Genomic DNA, 27,849 nt, shown 5'->3' with positions numbered 1-27,849 from the left:
CCTGAAACCTGCATAATTTTGTTAAGCAGGGTCACCCCAATAAATTCAATAAAAAATAAAATAATGAATTAAAAAAATAAAATGCATTCCATCTTTGTTGTTAAAAAACTTGAATATTTTTTAAAATTTTGCTTTTTAATTTATTTGCCAAGAAGTAGTTTATTTACTGTGACTTCTCAGCAATCATGTGCATCCTTGAGAATTTCCACAAACTGAGAAAAACTAACTTTTTTTTTTTTTTTTTTTTTTTTTTTGCCATCTGAAGAATTCTTTAACATTTGAATATCTGGTGAGTACAGAAGAAGGCTATGCCTTGATTTTCCATTTGTGGGAAAGTCATACTTTAAGTCAAAAATTTCTGTTCTGCAAACCATCATAGATCACCAGAGACTGTAGAATTTATATTGTGGTATCTTCTCAAAAGAAAGAGAAAAAAACCAGTTCTTCATAGGAGTTTTTTCTTTATCTTAAATGTCAATGATTACAAAAAGTTCTGGCTTCTCTTCAGGATAGACCTGCATGGCTGAATATGTTATTGCCTTGACTCTAGTTCCCTGAGGATGCTTGGACAATGAGAATTCTCCTCACCCAATTGACCGTAATTTGAAATTTACTTGATCAAGACTAAGTACTTTCACTTCCCGGGTATGAAGAATTCATCAGCACTGAACTAATAAAGCAACTTGTCCAAAAAGTGAGACAGAAGAGACTGTAACTCATCTCCCTGTGTTTCTACTTCTATTGCTTGGAGGGGCTCCACCGTGTTCATATCTGTCATGTAGCAAAACATGGCCATTGCACATTGCTCGAAAGCTTCCTCCGGAGTATCTCCCCAGGCAAGTAACTGGACAGCCGCTGTATGATCCAAATACTCGTACTTCCCATTGACTGGAGGATACTTGGCCTTGGTTGCCTTCTGCTTCTCATTCAAATTGTAGTGCAGAATATATTCCTCTTCCTGCACCATGACTGCAGCCTTGGACATTCTACTTCCGCCCTTCCCTAACTTAAATTTATTTATAAATGCATGAAATGTTGATTAATAAGAATGATAATTAATGGAGTTGATATGATACATGTTGTTGATGTTTAATTAAACATTTATTAACTTTGATTTTGAATTTTTTCTATTTGTACTTTGAGCCTTTCTTCTCTTTCTTTCCTTCCCCCGCCCTTCCTCTCTCTCTCTCTCTCTCTCTCACTCACTCTCTCTCTTTCTTTCTTGAGTTTTCAGATCTTTTCAAAGATCTCAGGCCTTAACTACCATGCTAGCTAATGGATAAGATGGTATAGCCGGCTCCCTTAATCAGTTTCTTATGCATAGCCTTACCTTATACAACTCATAAAGGTAGCTATTAAGTTGGATCATATGAATTGCTGTTTTTATTTCTCTCACTCTCTCTTTTTTTTATGGTAAAATATGATCCAATAGAGACAATTTCACATAATTGCATCTAGTAGCTTTTTGTTACAAATACAATAGGCTTTTCCCTGTGGACATGTTTAACACTGGAGAGCTAAGACTGACCAGTAGAGTGCTGTGCCTGTGCTAGGTGCTCAGTAAGGATTTGCTGAATTATTGAATGCACGAACATATCAACGAATAACCAAAAAAGACCAACAGGGATGAAACTGCATGGTACAGACTTGTGGTAGCGGAAGTAGCAGAATATATTAGTTATACGAAGCACTTTGGCAATTACTTTAGTCTTTCTAACCAATATTCTCTTTTTAATTTAATTTTTATTTGTTAGGAAGATATTGGTATTGCCTGAAGGAGAAAGCAGTCCTGGCCTATTTCACTGCTGACTCTCCTCATTAAGGGGGGGAAAAAAAGAAAAAAGAAACATCCTAGGAGTTTAAGGAGGAAAAGAAGCATCATGGACCCAAGAGAGGCGACTTGGGAGGTTGGTAGAATTCTCATGAAGAGTGTTGCTTTTCATTTGGCATCAAGGACTAACTCCATGGGCAGCATCATCAATGGTAAGTCCTAGTGTTCCTGGTGTTTTCCCTTCCATGTGATCCCAAGGAAGCCGACAACTTTATTTCTTTTCCAGTTTCAATTCTAGAGAAAACAAAGAAATATCAAATCTTAATGATTACTAGGACTTCAACTTTGGGTTCACTCACCCATCTATGTATTCATCCCCTCAACACATTATACCACGATGTGCCAGATTCTGTCTAGGTGCTGGGATCAGAATGAAGTTGAAGATACAAGACACATTTCCATCCTAGAGGGGATGTTCACCTTCTGTAGGAAGAGTCAGGGTGACTAGTGATGGAAGAGACAAGTAGGTAGAAAATAGAGGTCCTTCGTCCCAATAGCATGGAATTTGGGAGAATGCAAATGCTTTTTGGATTACAAAGCATCAGGTTGACACTTAAGATAGGTGAGAGACAGGATTTTCAAGTTAAATAACCCCCAAATACATATTCATGTTCCTAATGATATTAAATAATTTGTTCTCACCTGGAGGAGTTATTTGTTTACTGACTTCACAGGCAATTCCCTCGGCTGTGATTGGGCAGGAACACACACATTTTCCGTCCAGCAGAAGCACAGTGCCCCCATTCTGGCATGTGTGGCATTTGCGTGTGCTGTATTCATTGACATAATCATCAATGGCTCTTTCCAGATTTTCTTTCTTTAGGTGTGCATGTCTCATTTTCAGTGGAATCAGGTTATGTATAGGAGACAGCTGCAAGGAAGCAGAACATTTAATTTTAGGTATTTTTCTACTGATGGAGCTTGTAACATTCTTCACTGGAGTATTAATTAACTAATTAATTAGTAAAAAAGGATTTTTTAAAGGGTTATTATTGCCAGATATGATGTTAGCCTTTAGGAGGATATAAGTGACTAAAATGAGTCATGATCTCTCTGTTCATGAAAATGACATTTTGGAAGTAAGGGGACTGATATTAAAATAATCATCCAGGTAGATTTAAATGAAAACTTTGATATGTGCTATAAAGGATGGACATCAATATAAAATGTTCTAGGATAAGAAAATATTCACAGAGAAATTTTTTAAAAAGTGACCTTCTAACTTATACCACACACAAAGAACAACTCTGGATTTGTTATAGATGGAAATATTAAAGCAAAACAATAAAGCTTCTGGAAGGTAATATATGGGAGGCCATCTTTAAGACCTTGAGGTAGAGAACAAATTTAAATAGGACACAAAAGCACTATCTGTAATGAAAAGAAATACGCATTTAACTATATAAAAAAAAGGAAAATCATAATTCCTGATACGATGCACTGAGGACACAATATCATGTTTTAAAAAATTTATATTTATCGTTGAAAGTATTAGAAATGTTCCCCTTCCTTTCCCCCCAGTGACTCCCTCCATCTTGCACTCCCCCAGGCCTTCACCACACTATTGTCTGTGTCCATGGGCTATGCATATATGCATACAACTACCTTGGTTAATCCCCCCACTAATGCCCCATAATATCACTCTTGTGGTATTCTTGCCCAAAATGCACAATCTCAATCTACTTTAAGCCTAAATTGAGAGACATTTGACACAAGTGACCAATACTCATCACAAGTGTCAAGGTCGTAAAAGACAAGAAAAATCTGAGGACTTGTCACAGATTGGAGGAGTCTAAGGGGACATGACCACTAAATGAAACCTGGGAACCTAATTGGAACCTTGACCAGAAAAAAGGACCTTAGGGGAAAACTAGTGAAATCTACATAAGGCCTGTGATGTAGTCAATGCGACTTTTCTGATTTTGATAATGGTACTGTGGTTAGCTAAATTGTTAATAGCAGGGGTTCTGGGCTTAGGGTCTATGTGAACTCTGTGCTATCTTTGCAATTTTACTGGCTGTATTATTTGTGCATGTTTATAGTAAGTCTAAAATCATTTCAAAATAAAAAGTCAAAAAGAGGAAATTGGTTATCGAAAATACCATTAAAGAGTGAAAGTCCTCAAGTGAAAGAAGACATTTAGAACACTTTTAAGTGAATAGTCTCATATCCAGAACATACTAAGAGCTTCTACAAAATCAACACGACTGTCTGCCAGCACACCATTCACGATTAGTGCGTACGATATGGATTTCAACTATGTCATGTATATTTGGAAGAAAAGAAACCACTTCCTAACCTGGCTACATTGGCACCAACAGCCTAAGCATGTGGTGGAGTTATTTTGATTCTTAAGAAATGAAATTCACCTTGTTTTACCCTTCAAAGGAAAGTCGAGGCCAGATAATCTAAGATACAGGATGTGAGCGCCATGGAGAAAATACAATTTGGATGAAATGCATATACAGTGTTCAAAGAGATAAAGAAGAAGGACATGTAATGACAGCAGTTTCAGAGGAACCTCAAATCCTGGAGTCAAAAATCCCACAAGAAGACAAAAAACAATTAAAATGTACTTTTTGAAGTTTTCCTGAAGAGCCACACCTTTTTCTGATGAACACTGGCCTTCTGTTAAGTAAGGGAACAGTTCTAACTTTTCTCCTATCCTAGCTAACTCTATCTTTCTGTCATTTGCAGATAGATGTATTTTCAGTGGATGTAATCTATCATAAAATTTGCTAAAATGCAAAAAAAAAAATGACAATATAGTTTAACAGTAAGTATTTAGGTTATTATAACATAAAGTATTATATTATTACTAGAAGCCCGGTGCACGAAATTCGTGCACGGCGGGGGGTTGTCCCTCAGCCCAGCCTGTACCCTCTCCAATCTGGGACTCCTGGAGGGATGTCTGACTGCCCGTTTAGGCCCGATCCCACCAGGATCAGGCCTAAACGGGCAGTCAGACATCCCTCTCACAATCCATGACTGCTGGCTCCTAACTGCTTGCCTGCCTGCCTTCCTGATTGCCCCTAACCACTTCTGCCTGCCAGCCTGATCACCCCCTAACCACTCTGCTGCCAGCCTGGTTGATGCTTAACTGCTCCCCTGCCAGCCTGTTTGCCCCCAACTTCCCTCCTCTGCCAGCCTGGTCACCCCTAACTGCCCTCCCCTGCAGGGTTTATCGCCTCCAACTGTCCTCCCTTGCAAGCCTGGTCCCTCTCAACTGCCCTCCCTTGCAGGCCGGGTGCCTCCCAACTGCTCTCTCCTGCTGGCCATCTTGTGGTGGCCATCTTGTGTCCACATGGGGGCAGGATCTTTGACCACATGGGGGCAGCTATATTGTGTGTTGCAGTGATGATCAATCTGTATATTACTCTTTTATTAGATAGGATAGAGGCATGGTACAGGGGTGGGGGCCAGCTGGTTTGCCCTGAAGGGTGTCCCGGATCAGGGTGGGGTTCCCTTGGGGCATGGGGCAGCCTGAGCGAGGGGCCTGTGGTGGTTTGCAGGCCGGCCACGCCCCCTGGCAACCCAAGTGGAGGCCCTGGTATCTGGAATTTATTTTCCTTCTACAATTGAAACTTTGTAGCCTGGAGCGGAGCCAAGCCTGGGGCTCCCTCCAAGGCCGGCAGCCATTTGTGTGGCAGTTAATTCACCTTCTGCAATTGAAACTTTGTAGCCTTAAGCGGGTAAGCCCGGCCAGGGTGTGCGGAAAGCTTTGCTTCCCCTGTTGCCGCCGGCAACCCTAGCCTGCTCTCTCAAGCTCCATTCTGCCGCCATTTGTTTGAATTTGTTTACCTTCTATAATTGAAACTTTGTAGCTTGAGTGGAGGCTTAGGCCTGCAATGGCTATGGAAAGCTTGGCTTGCTCTGTTACCTGGGAAACCTTGCTCTCTTTGGATGTAGCCATCTTGGATGGGGTTAATTTGCATACTCGCCTTGATTGGCTGGTGGGCGTGGCTTGGCTGGTGGGCGTGGCTTATGTAGCGGAGTGATGGTTAATTTGCATATTACCATTTTATTAGAGAGGATATTAATATTAGAGGCCCAGTGCATGAAAATTCATGCACTGGAGGGGGAGGTCCCTCAGCTCAGCCTGCCCCCTCTCACAGTGCGGGAGCCCTCAGGGGTGGGAGGCGACTCAGAGATCAGGGGAAGGCGATGCCCCATCACACCTCTGCTGCTGCCACTGTCAGCAGCGCAAGCCTCGGCCAGCCCTGGTTACCTGAGCCTCGGGCGGTCCTGGGCAGCTGAGCAGCTGCCATCCAAGGCTTGCCTGTGCCTCGGGCCAGCCCTGGGTGGCTGGGCAGCCGTCATCTGAGGCTTGCCTGTGCCTCGGGCCAGCCCTGGGCGGTTGGGGGGTTGAGGGGATTGAGGGACTACTTGCCACACACCTGCCGCCCAAGCGGGGCTGAGGGGACTGGGCGCCACCAACTTGTGGCTATGGGCACGGCCATCTTTGAGGGCAGGGCAGTCAATTAGCATATTCCCTCCTTATTGGCTGTGGGCACTGCCATCGTGTGAGGGTCAATTAGCATATTCCCTCTTTATTAGATAGGATTATAATATTAAGTATTTAGATTTATAGGCTTCCAAACTAATTAAATTATATGTGCTAAATGTAGTTTGTTGATAGAATGAGTGTTATCTTTGTCGCTATACGAGAGAGTCAGGAATGATTTTCACTATGTTGTTAGGACTGTAAGGACTAGAACACAGAGCACTGCTACTACAGCTCTTTAAAACACTGATGTTCCTTGACAATTGGTGCATCGCTGCTAGTAAGTCACACAATCTAACAAAAATCGTAGGCTAAGTGGTTCATGATTACCTATCTTCTCCCAGAAACAGCTTAATATAGCTTGACATGTGGGGGGATAAGAGTGATTGAGGGGAAATGAAAAAAGGGGAACTGAGAACAGAAAAGGCAAGATGAAGGTAAAAGCAACACAAAAGCACAAAATTCAGGAGAATCCACCCATTTGCACGAGGCGGGTCCCCAATTTGGTACTATTTCCCAGCGCATTCAGTAAGACAGCTGAATGTAATGGTCACGTGCATTCAGGAAAACTTACCTGATTCCTCAGAGAAACAAAATGACCCTTGAAATAGAGATTACAGAGTACTATCTCCCGAGTTCTCATAAAGGGGACCTTATACACTTCCCTTTCACCAAGGCCCTGAATGAACAGGGAGTGGCGGTGTGATGCCTCCCACAGGCAAGGACAACCAGGGGCAGATGGAAGGGCACTAATGGTTCCCGAGCACCTCTTCTGTGCCAGTCTATGCTGTAGGCTGTACCTGCAGTCTTATTGAATCCTTAAAATAACCCTGGAGCCCTGGAGAATTTCGTGTTGCAGAAGTCAGAAAAGAGTACCCATCTCCTGAGGAACAGAGACCAAAACTCAGCCTGGGTTGGTCTCATGCCACCCTCTGTGCCTTTCTTCCACGCCATGCTTCTTCCCTGGGACGAGATGGGAGTGCATTTGAATGCTCACATCTCTTTCAGATTAAATTAACTGGTCATCTGAACCAGCAGTGACCGCTAATAGGAGGATGACAAAATCCTCTATCTGAAAAGACACCTTCCTCACCTTTTCGTTGGTGAGCACTGGAGCATCACTTAAGGAAGACGCCCAGTTCACAAAGTCCGTCACATCCACCGTTTTGGCTCCTCTGAGAAGCTTCTCTTTCAGTTGAGCTGCGTATTTTTTGGTTCCTCCTCTTATGAGTGAAATAACATCATCTATGATGCCATCCCTGGTGACGTTTACTGAGGAGAGAAAGCGGATGTAAGTCAAGCATTTTTAACTCTGTGATAATTGATAAACATTTACTGAACCCCTTTTGTATAGTCTAATATATTCATTGAATTTTACCTATAAATATTATTAACTTTTCCACACCAAATATCCAGGGGCAATTTTTATTAGTAGCTAATTGTAGAGGTCAATCATCTTTTTTAAAAAAAATGATAGCATGATTGAGATATGTTGGTAATTCAAGCACAAGCGGGAATTAAACACAACTTGAAATGTACTATATTTTTTTTGTTGCAGGCTTACCTTTATAATCATCTGTCATGTTGGTTTTCTTTGAACGATTTTAATATTATAAAAGAAATCAAAGGGTTCAAAAAAGAATAAAGCGAAAAGCAAAATTTCTTTCTATTCCAAATTCCTACCCACATGGTTTCTCTTACCAGGCTAAACCTCTTTTTACAAACTTTTGTGAATCTTTTAGATTTGTGGATTTTTTGAACCAGAAAAAAATGTTAAGATGATTTTTATCCTTCCACATTTTTATGGATGAGAAAACTGAGACTCAGGGAGTTGGAGTGACTAGTCCCAAATTTTGTACTTAGCTTAAGGGCCAAATATGAAAATGGTGACATTTGGTGTCAAGTTCAGCTTTCTTTTTAGTTCATCAGTGGCTTCCAATCATGGCCACATGTTAGTGGTTGCTATGCTTTAACAGATATCAGGCTTTCCTCTTTTCTGCTTCTCTATCATCATTAAGGGTGAGTCCCAAGCTTTGTATTTCTGATTAGAGTAAAAATTGAGAATTTCAGCACTGCCTCATGCTTGAAAATCTGTTAAAGATTAACAATAGAAGTAGTTTTTATGCTAAAGATATTTATATATTTAAAATGGTTATGCAATGATTTATGTTAAGGATAGATCAGGGATTTCTCTTCTCAGCTTTATTGAGATATAATTGACATAAATTACCATAATAAATTTAACTCATATCATGTCATATAGTTATAAAAATATTTTTTTCTTATGATGAGAACTTTTAGGATCTACTCTCTTAGTAACTTTCAAATATACCATACAGCAATGTTAACTGTATATGGTCACTGGGTTGTGCATTATCCTTCCCCCCAACCCCGCCCGCCCAGTACTATCTTATAACTGTAAGTTTCTACCCCTTGACCAATTGAGTGAAGGTGAATTAGGGATTTCAAATCGGATGGAAAGTTGACTTAGAGAGAGTTTGGTCTTTTCCTTTCTTAATGGACACATACAGTACTATCAATAGTCCATTCAGAAACTTTCTGAAAAGTAGAGGAAGAAAAGAAAATTTTTTCTCAAGATATTCTTCTGCCATTGCCATCGTAAACACACAAATCTGTAATGACTACAGTGTGAATGGCGCCCCCTAGAGCTGCGCACTGCACAGCCTGCACAATGGTGACACCAATGAGTACACCTCCGTGGGTTGCTTGTGTTTATAACAGTTTTGAAAATACTGTAAAGATAAAATAGTTTTTAAGCACTTCTAGGTGTGGTGTTTTTTTTTTTTTTTTTTTTTTTGTGTGTATAAGAAGGGTAGATAATAAGAGGGCTCCTAGTGACTGGGCAGTGCTCACTGACATGACCCTCTGCCCCCCGCCCCCCCCGCCTTTTTTTGACCTAATAAGTTAGACCATACTTACCTCCTTTACCACCAACCCTCTTTACACAATCATCTTTATTAAGACTTCCTTTGAATTCAACTCCAAAATTCGCAGATAAGTCCAAATTAAACCCGAGGCATTTCTTCACATCCTTTAGTTCAACACCTGTGTAATGTATTGAGTTGAAAATTATTAGATACTATCTTTCAATATCATATATAAATTCCAATTTTGCTCTTTTATAAAAAACATGCTTGGATTCCTAGACACTATTACTGAATGCAAACGCAAGGTCTTATCTGTCCTGCTTCATCCTCGTATTTGCATCTAATGGGCTCCTTTTGACTTTGCTTATCAAATTAATGGCAAAAAATACATATACATTCACCCCTCATTTAAAAAGGATATAGGTCATACTAGGGTGGTTATAGTTCTAAGATTAGAGTTCAGCCCTTGGAGTTTTTTTCACCCCAAAACTCTTAGCCACAAGGGTTCCTTGTGTTTTGATCACTGCTGCTGAGCCTTTCTCTTTTGATTTTCAATTTACTCAAAATGCAGTCCTCTTGTGCTCATCTCCCAGTGATATCAAGTATAGCTCATCTCCCAAGTATAGCTTACCAGGCAGGGCTCAGAGACTATCTTGCAGGCGTCAGCATCTGTGAGGCAGTATCAGCAAAGCCATCTCCTATTCTACTGCCCCAGGTAGGCTTCTTCTACCTGCCCAAACTAGACTGAGGCACTAGGAGCAACTGGTTCTGGCCGGGTCATGTTTATTTCACTCACAGCGTGTTTACCAACGGTGTGGACACTATCACAGATAGCCAGGCTTTACTATCATAGGTGCATCCCATTCTTCACCTGACACTGCCACAGGCTACAGGGAAGGAGCCACGGAAGTGATTTTTGGTAATACTTCCCTTCCTCAGAGACACTCCCCCCAATTTTTAGGGCAGAGAGAGGAAATATGCAGGCATCTATCACCTCTTCAAGAAATATTATAACTTGCCATAATTATAAAATTAATTATTAAAGCTTATTAACATAGTCCCTTTGCATCTATTTTATTCTTAAAAGATTTATATAAAAGCCTTTAGGCTAGGCTGGCAATTATGTAGCACAGAGGCCTAACCTGTACACATGGCAAACACTGATGGTCAATCATGGCCTTCTTTCTATGATTTCAAGTGTGATCAGAAACCTACTCAACATGGACTCAATTCAACTACCACCAAATGATTACAATTATTATCATACAGGCAGAACTAATTTTCCACCTTTGCTTTAAGATGTTAGACTTATGTGATGTTAACATTGCTTCCTCCCTTTTCCCTAAGAGAAAATTTAGATCCATATTTCCCTTACAATGCGGAAGAATACTTTGACTATAATTATCATACATATAATTAACCAGGCTACTGAATAAGAAATAGGTTGTGTAAATTATGTCTCTTGTACTTTCTTTCACCTTTCATATAGATCTTCACTTAAAGCAGCATTACCAATAACATTAAATTGCAATGCAATTTCTTCTGCTGACTAGTGCATGATCAAGGCATCTTGTTTGAAGTCAGTTTGCTGTTTGACAGGGTCTTAGGTGTCGAAGGGCAGGGAGAGTGTCCTCTCAAGGAAGCAGGTTACATAACTCTATTCTAAAGCCTATAACCACTGACAGAGGTCAGCAATAGGAAGAAAACATTATTGGAAGTTAGAGCTCTATTTCTAGGTATACCGTATTTTTCCATGGAAGCTTTATCCAAAACATATATTAGTTCATAAAATCCTCCTAGAGACCCAGAATGACTGTAGTGAGTTCCATAGGTTTCCAAAAAGGCAAAATATTCCCCCTTTTCATAGGTAGTTGGCAGATTTTTTAAATCATCCAAGAAAGTTGATGTCAGCACGATGTCCCGGTTTCTCATCACAAATCTTCCCAGGGCAACTTCTCCTTTCACATGCATAAACATTTTTCCCTTTTTTGTGGAGCAGAAGACAATAAATGTGAGTTTTGCCACCATTATTTCAAATTTAGAAGTCACAAAATTTGAAACTTCCCCAGGCAATACATTTTTTTAATCAGTGACTATAAGATATCACTTTAACCCAGTAGAATGGCAACCTTAAAATATGATTAATACCAAGTGTTGGTGAAGATGTGTAGCAGCTAGCACCCTCTCATACATTGGTGGTAGGAGTGGAAAATGGTGTAACCACTTTGGAGAACTGTTCGATAGTTTCTTATAAAAGTAAACACACAGCAACCCTATGGCTAGTAATCCCACTTTTACATCTTTATCTAAGACCAATGAAAAAGTCATCCACAGAAAGACCTGTATAAGACTTTTAGAATAGCTTAAAATTGGAAATGATTAAAATGTCCACAAACAGGGTAATTGTAAACAAATTGTAGTATGTTCACATGAAGGAAAACTAGTTAGCAAAAAGAAGAAATGAATTATGGATACATGTAACAGCATATTACACTGTAAAAAAATATTACACTGAGTGAATTAAGTCAGACACAAAAGAATATATTCCATATTGTTCCATTTATATGAAGCTCTGGAACAGGTGGGACTAAGCTATGATCAGAGAAATCTGGTCATTGGTTGCCTCTCAGGTGGTAAGAAATTGACCGCAAAGGGCATGAGGAAATTTTCTTGAGGTCATGGAAATGTGCTATATTTTGTTTGAGGGGTTCGTGGCATAGGTGGATACAATAGTCAAAACTCATGGAACTATACGCTTAAAATTTTTTGCATTTGATTGTGTGCAAATTATACCTCATTAAGTTGATTTAAAAATGGAAGGAAATGTAAATAGTATATATGAAACCCAATCTTTTTATTTTACAGGTGAAGAAACTGTGATCCAAAGTTATCGAGTTATTTGCCCCACATGACACAAATAGTCCATGCCAATGATTGGTACTAAAAACCTACGTCTCAGGTCTCTCTCTTTCTTCCACTATGTCCTCTTGAGCTTTGATAATACAGATGGAATAGACACTATTGTAAGACAAGGATCTCAAGCCAAGCTAACACAGCTCAACAGTTAAATGTTCCTTGGAATGATGGCTTGAATGTCTAAGAGAAAACTAGGGTGGTGAGGAACTATGTGATTCAATACTGTAGACCGTCCCAATCAAAACTAAATTACAGTTGGCACCCATGATTTTTTAGATAATTGTTTTGAGATTGTCCTTCTGTAGCTGTGGTTGGCACATATTGGTTGCATAGGAGTTAAAAACATTATATTACTTTTTAAGGTACATCTCAGTATATACCAACATCACACCAAACTTTCTGCGTTCTAGAAGCATAATTGTTCACACTGCATGACCGAACTGCAGGTGATAGTGGCTGACTCAGTCTCTGGAAAAAAAAATCGTAAAATAATTTACTGTATCTATAATAAGTCATATGGTTCTCCATCTGATGACTTGCATAAAAACTCTCAATGGAATCTCAAAGATGCATAAAACATAAGTGGATTCCTTTGCATTGTTGCTAAAATTAGGAGGTATATCTTGTCAGAAATATGTTACGTCCTTTGGCTCAAATTATTTTAGAAGTAAGCCTTAGGCCATTCCTATTCAAATAGACTGTTGTGTCTTCTATCTTATAGGAGTTTAAAAACAAAGTCTTGACTTCACTTGTCCAAACATTGCTACCTATATCTTTGTTTTCATTAGAAGCAAAATTCCCTTAAAGAGTTTTCTATATTGGCTGTTTCCAATTCTTCTCTTCCCAATTTCTCTGAAATCTAATCTAGTCATGCTACTGCCCTTATAACCCCAACAAAACCTCCCTAGTTGAGGTCACCAATGACCTTCCAAATGTTCAAGCCACTGGTTGCTTGTTAGTCCTCATCTTCTTTGACATATTAGTATATTTGACACAGTTTATCACTCTTTTCTCCTTGATAGTGTTTCTTTTCTTATTTTCTAGGGAAGTTCTCAAACTGTAAAGTACGAACGAGTCACCTAGAGAATCTTGTTAAAGTGCAGTTCTGATTCAGTGGGTCTGGGTTAGAGTCTGAAATTCTAGTTTCCCAGTGATGTAGATGCTGCTGGGTCCATGGACCGACCACACTTTTAGTAGCAAGGTTCTAGAGCATTACACTGGCCGCATCTTACTTTCCTTTGCTGGTTCCTCCTCTTCCCCCAGAGTTTCTATTGAAGTTCCTTGGATTTAGTCTTTGACCTTCTTCTCTTTTCTATCTACATTAACTCTGTTCATGATCTCAGAGTTATGGCTTTAAGCACCATCTATATAACAACTCCCAAATGTATAGCTCATGCCCATACCTATTTCCTAAACTCCAGAATCATAACACCAACTTCCTATGTGATATCTCCAAGTAGATGTCTAAAGACATCTCATCCTTAATCTAACTAAAAGGTAACCACTGGTGTTCTCCTCCAAACTTGCTCTACCTCCATCTCATTTGATAGTAACTTCATCCTTCCAGTCACTCAGGTCCCAAACCTTAGAGTCATGTTTGACTCTACAACTGTCCTGTTTGAACTGCCATCATCTCTCACCTGGATTCCTGCAATAGCTTTTTAACAAACCTTGCTTTTGCTCTTAACTCTCATAATCTCTTCTTAATAGTGTACCAAGAGTAATCATTTAAAACATATTAAGGTCTATCAGTCTTCTATGAAAAATATTCCAATGACCTCTTCTGTCACTCAGAGGGGAAAAAAACCATTCTTAGATCAGTCTGAGATCCTTCATGGTATGGTTCAATGCAACCTCTCCAACCTTTTCTCCTTCTGGTTCACTTTGGCCCAATGGGGAGGTATGTTCCCATTTTAGAGATTTATCTCTAAAACTTCCTTCTGCCAGATATACCATCCCAAATATAACTATTTGGCTATATCCTCTCTTCAAATTTTTGCTCAGATCTTATCTCCTCAATGAAGCTTCCTTTTTAATACCGTCATCTGTCTCACACTACTGATTTCCCTTATGTTACTCTATTTTTCATTTCATTCTATAGAATTTATAATTTTCTAAATACCATTTAGCTTGCTTTTTTTGCTCTCATGTTTATTCTTTTTGTCTACCCCTGCTGATTTCTCCCCCACTGCTGATTTTTGTCCTGTCCACAAGGTCAGGACTAGGACTCTTTGTTAGTTTGGTTCACAAATGGATTTTAAGCACCTGGAGAGTGTGTGGCTACATAGTAAATGTAGAAATAGATATTTGTTGAATGATTTAAAGGGTTTTCAAACTTTACATTTTAGGTGGGTATTCTTGTGAATATATAAGCAATATACAGAACCATATAAAACTATTATATCATTAGGCATGAGTACTAAGAGTGGGAGAAGGGTATCTAAATAGATGATTGTGATATACATAAAGGAATAATGAGCATTTTGCAAGTATCATACTGATTATAGAAAGTATATTCCAAAGATAATGATACAAACTTTGAAAACTGGCTTAAATATTAAAGACAAACACATTTTCAAAATCTAAAATTAAAGGTTCGATTACAAATTAAACAGACTAATTTGGTATGCAATGTGTACAATTTTGTGGCATTTATTACTTTAGAGACACATTTTATAGCAAGTACATGGTCAGTATCCTAAGGCATTGCAATGAATTACCAAGGTATGCAGTAATTTGTTTCTAAGTTACTCTGTCTCTGGTATGTAGTTACAGGAGCCTAAAGATAGTATAAATTGAACAGTCTATTACTATAATCTCAGTCAAAAAGTATGCTCTGAGTTCTTAATACATTTGTTCTCTGTCTACTACCACCAAACATCTCTTACTATTGCTAAAGATCCTATATGGCATTTTTCTCCACTTACCATTCTTCTTCTTGACATTTTTTTAACTTAATGGAGGATTTGTTGAATATTAACCCTTTGCACTTGCTTGCTTTTTTCATCGAGCTGCTACCGATGCTAACCGTGTCGAGTCACACTCGACATCCGAGTGCAAAAGGTTAATTCTTTCTCTCTCTTATGGGCTCTAAACACGTAAACTTAAAAGAGGGGATTTGGTTAGTTTGAAAAATATTCCATTATATTCTCTATATGAAGTGTTCAGTCTTACCTTCTTAGAAGAATGGGACAACAACCGTCGGTAAGTCTCATTTTTGGAATACCTAAATCGGAATGAACCACCAGCACTTGCTTGAAAAACACCAGGCACTAGGGAGTCTTCTCCTGTAGAAGGATTGTCCTGTCCACTTTGCGATGGCGCTCCCTCAGGAAGATTTTTATGCTTCCCAAGTTTTTCAGTTTGGGTGAATTTTAGAGATAAATCTGCATTGAAGTTTGATGTTGTCTCTTGAATGACTGATTTGATTGCTTTAAACTGTTCTTCATAATGTTCAGTTCTGAAGTTCTTATCAACTCTGGTCTAAATGAGAATAACAAAGTATTGTTATAAACAGCATACAAAACCCATCCAAAATAAACCAGACCCCCTCCCCCATAATTATTTGAAAGGCAGTAGAGCCTTTAAAGGTGGTAAAAGTAAAGGCCCTGAGATGAGATTGCTGGGGTTCAAATACAAGCCCCATGTCTTGGAGGACATTACAATAACCTCTGTCTGCCTAGTCTGATTCCTAGTCTGTGAAACAGGGACAGACTAGGAATCAGACTAGTTAACTCACCACAGCTAGCCCAAAGGTGGTTGTGAGGATTCAATTAGATAATGCAAATGGAAAATTTAGAACAAAGCAAGCTTTTAAAAGTTAACATATTAATAATTATAAAGCAAGTTACATAACAGATACACAATATGCTTCCACTTGTATATAAAAAAAGAAAGTAAAAAATGATAAAAGCTAGCACTTCTGGGTGGGTTATGGGCCAGGAATTATTTTGTGTATTTTACCATGTTAATTAATTTAAGGACTTGAGATTTGAACTGCCTTGTCACCTTTACACTCTACTGCCTGTAAAAATAATAAAAATAGATACAGACATGGGAGAAACCAAGATGGTGGCAAAGGTAAACAACTAAACTGCCGCCTCGCATAACAATTTCAAAACTACAGCTAAAAGACAAAACGTCTATCACCGAGAACCACGGGAAAGCTGGCTGAGTGGATGTTTTACAACTAGAAGGAAAGAGAAAGGAGCACAAACGCTGAAAAGCTGAGGTACGGAGGCACGCGAATCGGGCTGGTGGTGGGCGACTGGGTGCGCTGCTTTTTTTCAACCCAAAGGGAGACAAGCTCCCGATCACTCTGAAATCCAGTTTCTGGGGACACGCGGGGGACCCAGACGCCTATGGGGAGAAGCTGGACTGTCGGCCATCGGGTCAGAAAGTGAGGGTGACTTTTTTGCAGAGGTGCGCCCAGCAATCATTGTTAACTGCGCTGGAGCACGGGACATGGGGACTTGGAAACGCGGAAAGACAGAGAAGGCAGACTAGCAGCCATCGCTGTTTGCCATGCCCTAGCCTAGTGACGCCCTGAGACCCCACCCTGCACATTCTACAAACCCGCCCAGGCTCCACACAGTGGCTTTTGCATATAAATGGCCTACCCTGTGGCAGCTTAACCAAATAAATTGCAGCTCCAGTCAGACTGCTCCAAAACCGCCAAATCCCAAGCAAAGAGGAGAAAACTGTAATTCTTGCTGTAGCTCCTGCTGGGTGGCCTCAGACAGTAGCTGACCTGCACCCCATTGGAGATCCAGAAACTAGTGTATCTAGTGGGACAACACCAGATTTCAACTACTCTCATAAGGAATACATTCAAGAGGCAGACTCAGTGAGCACCAAAGCCCTACTGGAACAAGTCCTGCCACATAAACGTGTCTCCAGCACAGCAATTCTTCCGTTATAGACACAGCGGGTCGTCATAGCCAATTGGCCTGGAGGTCAATTCCCCCCAGTGACACCAACAATAATCAAGTCTTAACTACAACAAGGCTGTACACATAGTCCACAAAGGGGTGCACCAAGAGTGTCCACCTCAGGTAACTGGGAGGCTGGCCCATTGAACCATATAGGACACCTAGCACACAAAGCTACCCTACCAACTCAGGGAAGCAGTGAAAATGAGGAGACAAGGAAACAGATCACAAACGAAAGAAATGGAGGAGAACAAACGACTGGACATAGAGTTCAAAACCATGGTTATAAGGTTTTTCAAGAATTTCCTAGAAAAAGCCGATAAATTTAATGAGACCCTTGAGGATATGAAAAAGGACCAACTAGAAATTAAAAATACACTGACTGAAATAGAAAATATTATACAGAGACCCAACAGCAGACTAGAGGAACGCAAGAATCAAGTCAAAGATTTGGAATACAAAGAGGCAAAGGACACTCCTCCGGAGGAGCAAGAAGAGAAGAGAATCCAGAAAGTTGAAGATAGTGTAAGAAGCCTCTGGGACAACTTCAAGCGTACCAACATCAGAATTATGGGGGTGCCAGAAGAAGAGAGAGAGCAAGACACTGAAAACCTATTTGAAGAAATAATGACTGAAAACTTCCCCCACCTAGGTGAAAGAAATAGACTTACAAGTCCAAGAAGCGCACAGAACCCCAAACAAAAGGAATCCAAAGAGGACCACACCAAGACACATCATAGTTAAAATGCCAAGGGCAAAAGACAAAGAGAGAATCTTATAAGCAGCAAGAGAAAAACAGTTAGTTACCTACAAGGGAGCACCCATACGATTATCAGCTGATTTCTCAACAGAAACTATGCAGGCCAGATGGGAGTGGCAAGAAATATTCAAAGTGATGAATAGCAAGAACCTACAACCAAGATTACTCTACCCAGCAAAGTTATCATTCAGAATGGAAGGGTAGATAAAGAGCATCACAGATAAGAAAAAGCTAAAGGAGTTCATCACCACCAAACCAGTATTATATGAAATGCTGAAAGGTATTCTTTAAAAAGAAGAAAAAAGTAAAGATAAAAATTATGAACAACAAATACATATTATGAACAACAAATACATATCTATCAACAAGTGAATCTAAAACTCAAGTGAATTAAAAATCTGAGGAACAGAATAAACTGGTGAATATAATAGAATCAGGGGCATAGAAAGGGAGTGGATTGATAATTCTCAGGGGGAAAGAGGTGTCTGTGTAGGGGGTATGGGAAGAGACTGGACAAAAATCATACACCTATGGATGAGGACAGCGGGGGGGGGTGGAGGTAAGGGCAGAGGGTGGGGTGGGAACCTGGTGGAGAGGAGCTATGGGGGGAAAAAAGGAGAAACAATTGTAATAATCTGAACAATAAAGATTTATTAAATTTAAAAAAATAGATACATACATATACACATAGAAAATTATTGGAAATATAGGCAAACCATAGAGAGTTTGCCCTTGAGAAGAACAACTGTGAATGGGAATGTGGAGAAGGAGCATTTCCCCTTGCATAATCTATTGCCGCCCCCCCCCCCCCCCGCCCCGCCCCGCTTCATTTTTGCATGGAAAAAAATCCTGAACTAAACAACCTAGTTAAAAATTAAAACTTTCAATCAAAACATTCTTTGCCAAGTTGTCTATGCTCAAGTATCAATGGGAAGATTGTTAATCTCAATGGCTACGCTCTTCCCAGAGGTCCTCTGAAAGCGGTTGTAACACTCGTCTGGGAAGGAGACACCCATCTCTTGTCAGTGGCATAGATTAGATTCAGTAGCATGCATTGGGCGACTGTTCTGCACAGGGTTTGAATGTTCAACCCTCACTCCACCCATATGTTAAAATCATAATGCCCAATGTAATGGTATTAGGAGGTGGGGCCTTAGAGAGGTGCCTTCATGAGTGGGATTAGTGCTCTTATAAAAGTAGCCCCACAGAGCTCCCTCCCCTTCCATCATGTGCAAACACAGCAAGAGATCTGTGACTCAGAAGTGGGTCCTGACTTGAGGATGTTAGCACTTTTATCTCAAACTTCCAGTCTCCAGGACTGTGAGAAATACATTTCTGTTGTTTCTAAGTTACTCTATCTTTGGTATGTTGTTACAGGAGATGGAACAGACAAAGACAGGAAACCTAAAGTTACCATCTAGCAGAGAAAGACAAAAATGCATGTACTTTTCTTTAAAGCAAGGCATGCTGGGAAAATTATTCAGTGGAAGAGGGAAGAGTAACCTAACCAAGTCACTTCCCTGCTTAACATATTGCAGTCTTACCACTGCCTGGAAGATAAAGTCTGAACTAGACTTATTCCAAGTTAATCTCTCCTTACTGTTCTCAAGCTTTCTACAGCCTATGCGTCTTCCCACCACAGGGCTCTTTTATATTTTCTAGAATGTTCTCTAACACCACCTGCCCATCCTCCCATAACACAAACATTGCACACACCGATACACATTCTCTCACACACATGCACATTACACCCCTTGCCCTGCTTAGTTCTTACACCTATTTCAAATCTTAAACATCAGAGAGGCCTTTCCTGATCCCATAGATGAACAAATCCATTTTCTATAAGCTTTCAGGACACTTCTTTTAAAATAAAACAAAATGAAAACCCCTCCCCTTTTATAATTGCTTATTTAATAGGCCTTCAGATGGTAAACTCCAAGGAGTCAGGGACCATGTATGTATTATCCAAATGCTACTATAGAGTCACTAGTTAGTAAATTGACTGGCGCATAGTAGATGCTCATAAATATTTATTCAACTTAATAAGCAGATCCAACATAACTAATGATAACAACTAATATTTGTTGACTGCAAACAAGCTCAGCTATTTATTTTCTAAAACCATAAGAAATTAGAATAAGGGGGCACCAACAGTAGTAGCACCCTTGATTGGAGGACTTTAGTAAGCCTTAAAACAACTCCATCGGCACTCTTCCTCAGATGGCACCAAAAAAATATTCAGGTCTGCAATCCCTACCTGATTTTTATAACCTTGATGCCAAAACTCATTTGGATGAATTAATCTGATCTGAACTTATAAGTAGTTATTTATAGTCTTCATTTCTCCCACTTCGTGTGAACATGGGTTAGTTCTTCTGTGGAAAGATTGATATGCTTGATTATAGAATGTCTCTCCTAGCTCCATTGGGAGAGGGGGTGTAAGTAATATACATGGGAAGACCACATCTCCTTTGTGAAACTCAAAACATTCTGAATGAGGAAGCACATCTGTGTCCAGGGTTGTACATAAGAAAAAACAGGGGGCTTACTCTCCAAATGTAGATTTAAGATCTGTCCCGGGCAACTTTCCAGCCCTCACCAGTTACTACCTCTATAGGGAAGCTAAGAGTTTGGTTATAGTAACTAAGACAAGAAAAGTGTATGATGTATACTTGAGAACTAAAAAAATAAAATAGAATAAAACACAACAACAACCCTCTTCCATCAGCAATGACAAAGGTTACCTTATCTTTGGTATATTGTTTTTAAGAAAGTAGAATATATAATACTTTCTAAAAAGATTATCACTTTTCCCTCCAAAAAATGTGCTTTTAAAGAGTGTAAACCAGGCAAGATGGAGAAAGATCAATAATTCAAAATGTTCCCTGAGATTTGTGGGAAACTGATTCTCTTCTGAAATTATAGGAACAAAAAATATGACAATGTGGTCACATGTGAGAAAAATGCCAAATAGTCCAGACATTACAATTTTTAGCATTCATGGGAGAACATGATCTTTTAGGCTACAATGGGTAGGGATTGATTTCCAACATTGATAGAGATAAAAGGACTCTTAACTACACTTTTTAAAAAGTATATATGTTTCTCAAAGTGGTAGGAGAGACAACAATAAAAAAGGACTTTGTCACCAATGGGACTATTGAAACAGATTTTAGCTCCTGGTTTAGAATAAGCTAATTATATCCTTTACTAGAGGCCAGGTGCACGAAATTCGTGCATGGAGGGGGGTTGTCCCTCAGCCCAGCCTGTACCCTCTCCAATATGGGACCCCTCAAGGGATGTCCGACTGCCCATTTAGGCCCGATCCCGGTGGGCAGTCAGACATCCCTCTCACAATCCAGGACTGTTGGCTCCCAACTGCTTGCCTGCCTGCCTTCCTGATTGCCCCTAACTGCTTCTGCCTGCCAGCCTGATCACCCCCTAACCACTCTGCTACCAGCCTGTTTGCCCCCAACTTCCCTCCTCTGCCGGCCTGGTCACCACTAACTGCCCTCTCCTGCAGGGTTGATCATCTCCAACTGCTCTCCCTTGCAGGCTTGGTCCCTCTCAACTGCCCTCCCTTGCAGGCCGGGTGCCTCCCAACTGCCTTCTCCTGCTGTCCATCTTGTGGTGGCCATCTTGTGTCCACATGGGGGCAGGATCTTTGACCACATGGGGGCAGCTATATTGTGTGTTGCAGTGATGATCAATCTGCATATTACTCTTTTATTAGATAGGATAGAGGCCTGGTACAGGGGTGGGGGCCAGCTGGTTTGCCCTGAAGGGTGTCCCGGATCAGGTGGGGGTTCCCTTGGGGCATGGAGCGGCCTGAGCGAGGGGCCTGTGGTGGTTTGCAGGCCGGCAACGCCCCTGGCAACCCAAGTGGAGGCCCTGGTATCTGGAATTTATTTTCCTTCTACAATTGAAACTTTGTAGCCTGGAGCGGAGCCAAGCCTGGGGCTCCCTCCAAGGCCGGCAGCCATTTGTGTTGGGGTTATAATTGAAACTTTGTTGCCTTAAGCGGGTGGGCTCGGCCAGGGTGTTCAGAAAGCTTTGCTTCCCCTGTTGCCGGCGGCAACCCTGGCCTGCTCTCTCAAGCTCCATTCTGCTGCCATTTGTTTGAATTTGTTTACCTTCTATAATTGAAACTTTGTAGCTTGAGTGGAGGCTTAGGCCTGGCAAGGGCAGGCGGAAAGCTTGGCTTCCTCTGTTACCTAGGAAACCTTGCTCTCTGTGGCTGTAGCCATCTTGGTTTGGGTTAATTTGCATACTTGCTCTGATTGGATGCTGGGCGTGGCTTGTGGGTGTGTCAGAGGTATGGTCAATTTGCATATTTGTCTATTATTAGATAGGATTATATCTTACTTAGACCAAAGAAGGTACCACTAAAGGTGATATTAATCCTTTGAATGGGTCCAATTTGTAGATGTTTCAAAAGAATTCAGGAAGGTGGTGAGTTTGGAGTAGCATTTTGTAAAGTAAAAATCACTTTGAGAAATAGTTTCACAAGAGCCAGGGGGATTGGAGGTAAGTGAAAATAGCCACTCACATTAGTCAAGCAGGCTTTACAAAAGGGAATAGTGAAGGAAAATGAGTGAAAAGTTTTCATTAATAGGCTAGCAAAAACCAACCTTAAATAGCATGAAAGCAGTGTACTCAGCAGTTAAAGTAGCACTAATTAAGGTTTCAGTTTTATCAGAACCTTAGATGATTCTTTTTATGGAGTCTACTAGTAGGTATTTTCCAAAACTCTATCACGAGGCAGGTCCATGTTACTGAGGGTTGATTGTAGATTACTGTATATTTTCTAAAGAGATCCAAGATATACCTCCTCTTCTTTAAGCCAATCTTATATTTACATTAAATTCTTATTCTACTACATTTTTCACATTATTTAGTATTAGACTTATTTAAACAACTTTCAACTAAAAGGGGAACAATGTGTTTTCTTCTGGGGAGACTTACTTCATAGACCAGAGTAGCCACATTCCAGGGTTTACGGTAGTAGGTCAAGGTGTTTCCATCCCGAACGCGGTCACAATGTCCATTGTAGAACTCATTGTCAAAGGGTGTGGTTAGGGGAACCATCCCTAAGATGTTGATCCTGAGGATGAACACAGGAACATCAGGTAGGGAGATTCCAGAAGCTAGTGCAAGGCAGCCTTCTGCAGCGGGGGAAAGAGAGAGCTTCGGCTCATGTCCTCATCACCTAATATGTGTGGGATATACTCAGGAACAGAAGCAAGAGCCTGTTCACCTCTGCTCTATGTTTCTGGCAGACAACATACCTCATAGGCCTTGTAGACTGTTTTAGGCAACTAGGACACTGTGGAGAGCACAATGAAAGGAAGGCAATAGCTCGGCTGGCGTGGCTCAGTGGTTGAGCATCAACCTATGAACCAGGAGGTCATGGTTCTTTGATTCAAGGTCAGGGCACATTCCTGGATTGCAGACTTGATCCCCAGTAGGGGGTGTGCAGGAGGCAGCTGATCTATGCTTCTCTCTAATCATTGATGTTTCTATCTCTCTCTACCTCTCCCTTCCTCTCTGAAATCAATAAAAATATATTTAAAAAAAGAAATACAATAAATATGGAGCAAGGTACCATCTGGAGCCTAGAGTCTTAACTTTATCGCTGTAACTCTTAGCTAACTTCCCTTAGTGAACTAAGAGCCAATGCTGTAATTCACATATTTAAATTATTTGAGAACACAGCACCTCAGGGGGGCAGTATAACATATACATGTAATTTTTAACTTGTGAATCAATTTGGGGCTCTTCCACTCCACATTCTCTTTTAACCCAAGCCTTTTCTGCAGTTGTCTCACTGCCTATCAAGAACCTCATTCCCTCCAGGCTTATATTATTATTTCTGTGAGGAACTATAAGAAATATTATTTCTTATATTATTATTTCTCCTGGCAAAGTATTTTATTTGGCAAACTAGAATTCAGAAATAGGAATCCTGTTTAGCTTTTAAAAAGTTAAGTTTGATTTGTAGACCTAAAAGCAATGTATGAACAGGAAGCAGTTCATTCTTTGTGAAGTTCACCTTTGTCAATTGGAGGAACAGTCATTGCTGTCTAAGCTGTACCTGGAATAAATGGCCCCAGGCCAAGGAGGCCCAAATGGGTTTGAGCCTCACATCTATACTTAGCTTGGCACAAGAGCATACACTCTTTCATTTCTCTAGACCACATCCCCAGCTCCCATGAGCTGGCTTACAAGTTCGGAGTCCAACTGAGTGTTAATGTTTGGAGTTGTTTTTTCCAGCCCGTTGTGAAATGTGAAATGGGTGATGGGAGTTGGATGATTGTAAAAGGGGAGGTGAGCGAGGGGAATGGGCTTGACAACTGGAATGCCACTGAGTCATCAAGCTTATCGATTTTATGAAAAACATGTACATATGGAACTGAGAATTTACCAAGAGTTAGATTGATTAGATAAGTAACAGTTGAGGAAACTATTATCTTAAAATATACTAGTCTCCCTCCCCCTTGGAAAACCCTTTTGTACCCTACGGTACCCATATCCCAGTTTGAAGGTTATTGATTTACAGATCAGAAAGTTGACCAGTTGACTGGATTCATCTGGAAAGTTACAGTGAAGCTGCTCCATGGTCCAAAAGCACAGCTAAGGAAGAAATGTTTCAAAACTTTTGACTTGGTTCCACTACTACAGAGACAGCCAGTCTAGTCTAGAATAAGCCAATTTCTTTCTGCCAAGAAACATGAAAACCTCTCACGGATCGAATGTCATTGCCTGGGAAATAAAAAGACATGTGTTCTTTGGCAGCACTTAGAGATGCCTGTTTTCACACCTGCATCTAGAACCACAGGCAGCTCCAGTCTACCAGGTGATCTGAAGAGAAAGTCCTTCCACCAAAGTGGTGTTATTCTTAGATCACACAGAAAAAGTAATCCCTTGCAGGTTGTACATCATTTGCAGCTGGTTGGATTTATGTATTTTTCAATGAATGCAAGATGGGTTGGGGATTTCCCTAAACATTTCTGGAGAATCTCAGACGCCTATAAGACAAGAGGCTGAAACATTTGTGATACAAGTCAATTCTCCTGGCATAAGAATTTAAATGAGAGTCTAAATAAATACATAAATAAATAAATAAATAAGTCCTTCAAATGTAAAAAAAAAAAGTATAAATTAATTATTATGAGTACTTATAACTTTCATGTGTAAAGTAATCTGACTGGATATGACTGTTGATAAGACTTGTTGAAGTTTTCAAGACTGGACAGTATAGGAGCAGCTTATAAGCATGTTGCTATGGTTAGAATGTTTATGTCTATTACCTCTAGATCAATATAGTACCATAGCCTTGCATTAGAGTAATGGAGATGTATAGTAAATAAATATGTAATATTAGTCATATGGAAGAATATAATAAAGAATGTTATTTTGAAACCTCCTCTTAATATGAATTACTAATGTATACTACTCTTGTACATTCTTAATTCAAATATTTAGATAATAAATAATGTTTGAGTTTCATTGTCTAACGTTAGTTTTGTTTGAAGTTAGGGTGTCAACTTGTGGGCTTTGTAGTGATGTAGGAGAGGTGATATTGTGGGAATGGGCATGTGGGGAGAAGAAAAAGGTAAGTGGCATGGTGGAAAAATATAGCTTTATGTTCCCTGTCATCACGCCTGAGTGTGGTAAAGCATGCGGTATTTAAGGAGCCTAGACAACTCTCTGGGATGCCTCAATGTGAAACTCCTTGGCAAATGCGATATAACAAATTTTATTTTCCCCGAACAAAGGAAACCAAGGAATTATAAATAATTGTTTTTCAGCTAAATGGGCCAAGATTTCTGTAGCCTTTTCCTATAAGACATGGTGTAAATTTGCATGAAGTGAGAATGCATAACATATGTAATTCCCTGCTTCAAGCCCTTTTATTTAGATTAAGGAGAAATCTGTTTCTTGGATCCCAAGGAAAGCAAAATAAAGTAATATTAGGCTTTCACCACTCCCAATCTCTCCCTGAGGAAAGCAGCAGGAAGAGTCAGAACTCACTGGAGCATGCAGTGATCTGGTTATAAGGTTTTGGCTGACTCCCATACCATTTCCGCCAATTATTAAGAAGGCCTGCTGAGTTTGGAACCCTAGACCATGCATTAGATTCAGAATTCCTACCTTTAGGCTTAGGGCCAAAGGCTCTGTGAGTGATATTTGAATGCTGCTTGCTTGGCAAGTTTTTATAAAGTGAATAAAAGATATATGAAATGTTTCACCTGGTGCCTGACTTATTATTCTGGAATTTTTTCTCTTCTGTGATTGAAGATGTGGAAGTTTCCTCTGACTTAAGAGAGAAGACATCTCCATTTTTACAAAGTCTCAGGAACCATCAAGTTTCTTAGTGTAGGGTTTCTCAACCTCAGTACTACTGACATTTTGGGTCTGGCTGTCCTGTGCATTGTAGGGCCTCTACTGACTGGATATCACTCCTGAAAGCCCCATCCCAACATCCAACAGGTCTCTAGACACTGCCACATGTCACCTCTGGTTGAGAATCGCTACCTTAGTCCCTCTATTAACCTTGCTCTTACCATTACCCCCTTCTTCTTTCCTCTCCCCATATCCATTTCCAGGACTAGAGTCCTGGACCTGAATGTCTTGCTAGGGACTCAGTTTCTGTCTTTCCTGATGCCATTTGATAATATTTTAGAAAGCACTTATTTTCTTTTTTTAAAATTTTTTTATTGATTATGGTATTACATGTGTCCATATCCCCATTGCCCCCCCACCACAGCACTTATTTTCATTAGTTAATTTAGTCAGCTATGTATCCACCCAGCGGTATTTGTTAAGCACCTACTATATACCAGGCACTAGGATTATGAGACTGAAGAGACACATTGCTTTCAGGGGATGAAAGAGAGCCATGCCATCTCTGTCAATATACTACTGGATGGGGAGGAGCTACGTCTCTGTTGAGGATAATTTGCCAACAAAGCCACCCAAAGTATCTTTACTGCTCAGAACAATGCACGGAGACTGTGCTGTGGACATCTGTGGAATGTCCTCTGACTGCACCAAACAGAACTGAATAGCATCCCAGGCTGATATCATTTCCCCAACTCCCAGAACACAGATCTCTGCAAATGGTATCTATTCTGCATAACTCTGGGTCCTAAACTTCCCAAGACTTTTCATCAGAGCTTACCTAGTCAGAAAAGTGAGTGAAACTTCAGCTCTGTAATGAGAACCATAGTCTCAACACCATCATCAGTTGTCATTAGAATGGTTTTCTCTGTCCTATTCCTCCTGGGTCAACACCAGAATGCTGGAGCCTCCTGAGAATTTCTAACCAGGTTCAGATCCAGGAGAAGGCCCAATGGAAGATAATTTTCCTGGCAATTCAAACATTTGAATGGAATTCCCAGACCTACTACTGGCAATTCAATTTCAAATGCTAACATGTCATTTCAACATTGCCATGGTCTTCTAGAGGTTCATAGATGAGGTATTTTATCTTTTTCTGGACTCAGAAGTCATCATCAAATGTCGTGATAACCTAGTCCCTTCTACAGACACCTGCTGAGGTCAAGAAGTCTGTCCTTGACATACTTATTCAGCAGCTATCCTCTTTCAAGCTCAAACATAATTCAAGCAGAATACAGCCCCACAGGCTATTCTTTCTGCCAATGAAAGCCCTGTACCACTTTAACATGCAGGAGAGATGGAGGTTATTTTCACTCATCTTCTTCCAGAACATTCAAGTGGAGTACTGACCCGTAGCCAGCTGTTCGGCCCATCTCGGACTCTTCCACCTCTTTGTTACGGCAGGGTGTACGGGGATCACCTTCACAATCATCCTCATCTGAATAGTCTCCACAGTCATTATCCCCATTGCACAGAAGCCGCCTCTTTATGCACCTGCCTGCAATGAGAATCAGGAAAGACACTGTGCATCTAATGCCAACATTTCTCCCTCCGAAGGTGTCAGATGCAATTTCATGCTGGAGGGCAGGGCACGCATACATTTAAACACAAAATGT

At 40.3% G+C, this 27,849-nt stretch overlaps 1 protein-coding gene and 1 pseudogene across 2 annotated transcripts in view; both read right to left on the bottom strand.

Moving 5' to 3' along the window:
* Positions 1–467: 467 nt before the first annotated feature.
* LOC307111357 (protein archease-like) lies at positions 468–994 on the bottom strand (annotated as a pseudogene). The gene has a single exon. The product of its transcript is annotated as a protein archease-like (transcript).
* Positions 995–1,463: 469 nt separating this feature from the next.
* The window catches only part of C9 (complement C9), a gene marked incomplete at its 5' end in the record, with an annotated part of 32,229 nt that continues 5,843 nt past the window's right edge, over positions 1,464–27,849 (bottom strand). Inside the window, 8 exons of the mRNA XM_079798192.1 lie at positions 1,464–2,065; positions 2,474–2,702; positions 7,429–7,607; positions 9,276–9,401; positions 10,966–11,206; positions 15,314–15,622; positions 22,796–22,934; positions 27,584–27,731. Of these exons, the coding sequence (XP_079654318.1) occupies positions 2,043–2,065; positions 2,474–2,702; positions 7,429–7,607; positions 9,276–9,401; positions 10,966–11,206; positions 15,314–15,622; positions 22,796–22,934; positions 27,584–27,731 (1,394 nt within the window). The 3' untranslated portion in view covers positions 1,464–2,042. The remainder of the gene's footprint in view (positions 2,066–2,473; positions 2,703–7,428; positions 7,608–9,275; positions 9,402–10,965; positions 11,207–15,313; positions 15,623–22,795; positions 22,935–27,583; positions 27,732–27,849) is intronic.

This window comes from Cnephaeus nilssonii, assembly GCF_951640355.1.
Source record: "Cnephaeus nilssonii genome assembly, chromosome: 2".
Lineage (NCBI taxonomy): Eukaryota > Metazoa > Chordata > Mammalia > Chiroptera > Vespertilionidae > Cnephaeus > Cnephaeus nilssonii.
This window is presented reverse-complemented; position numbering and strand designations above follow the sequence as displayed.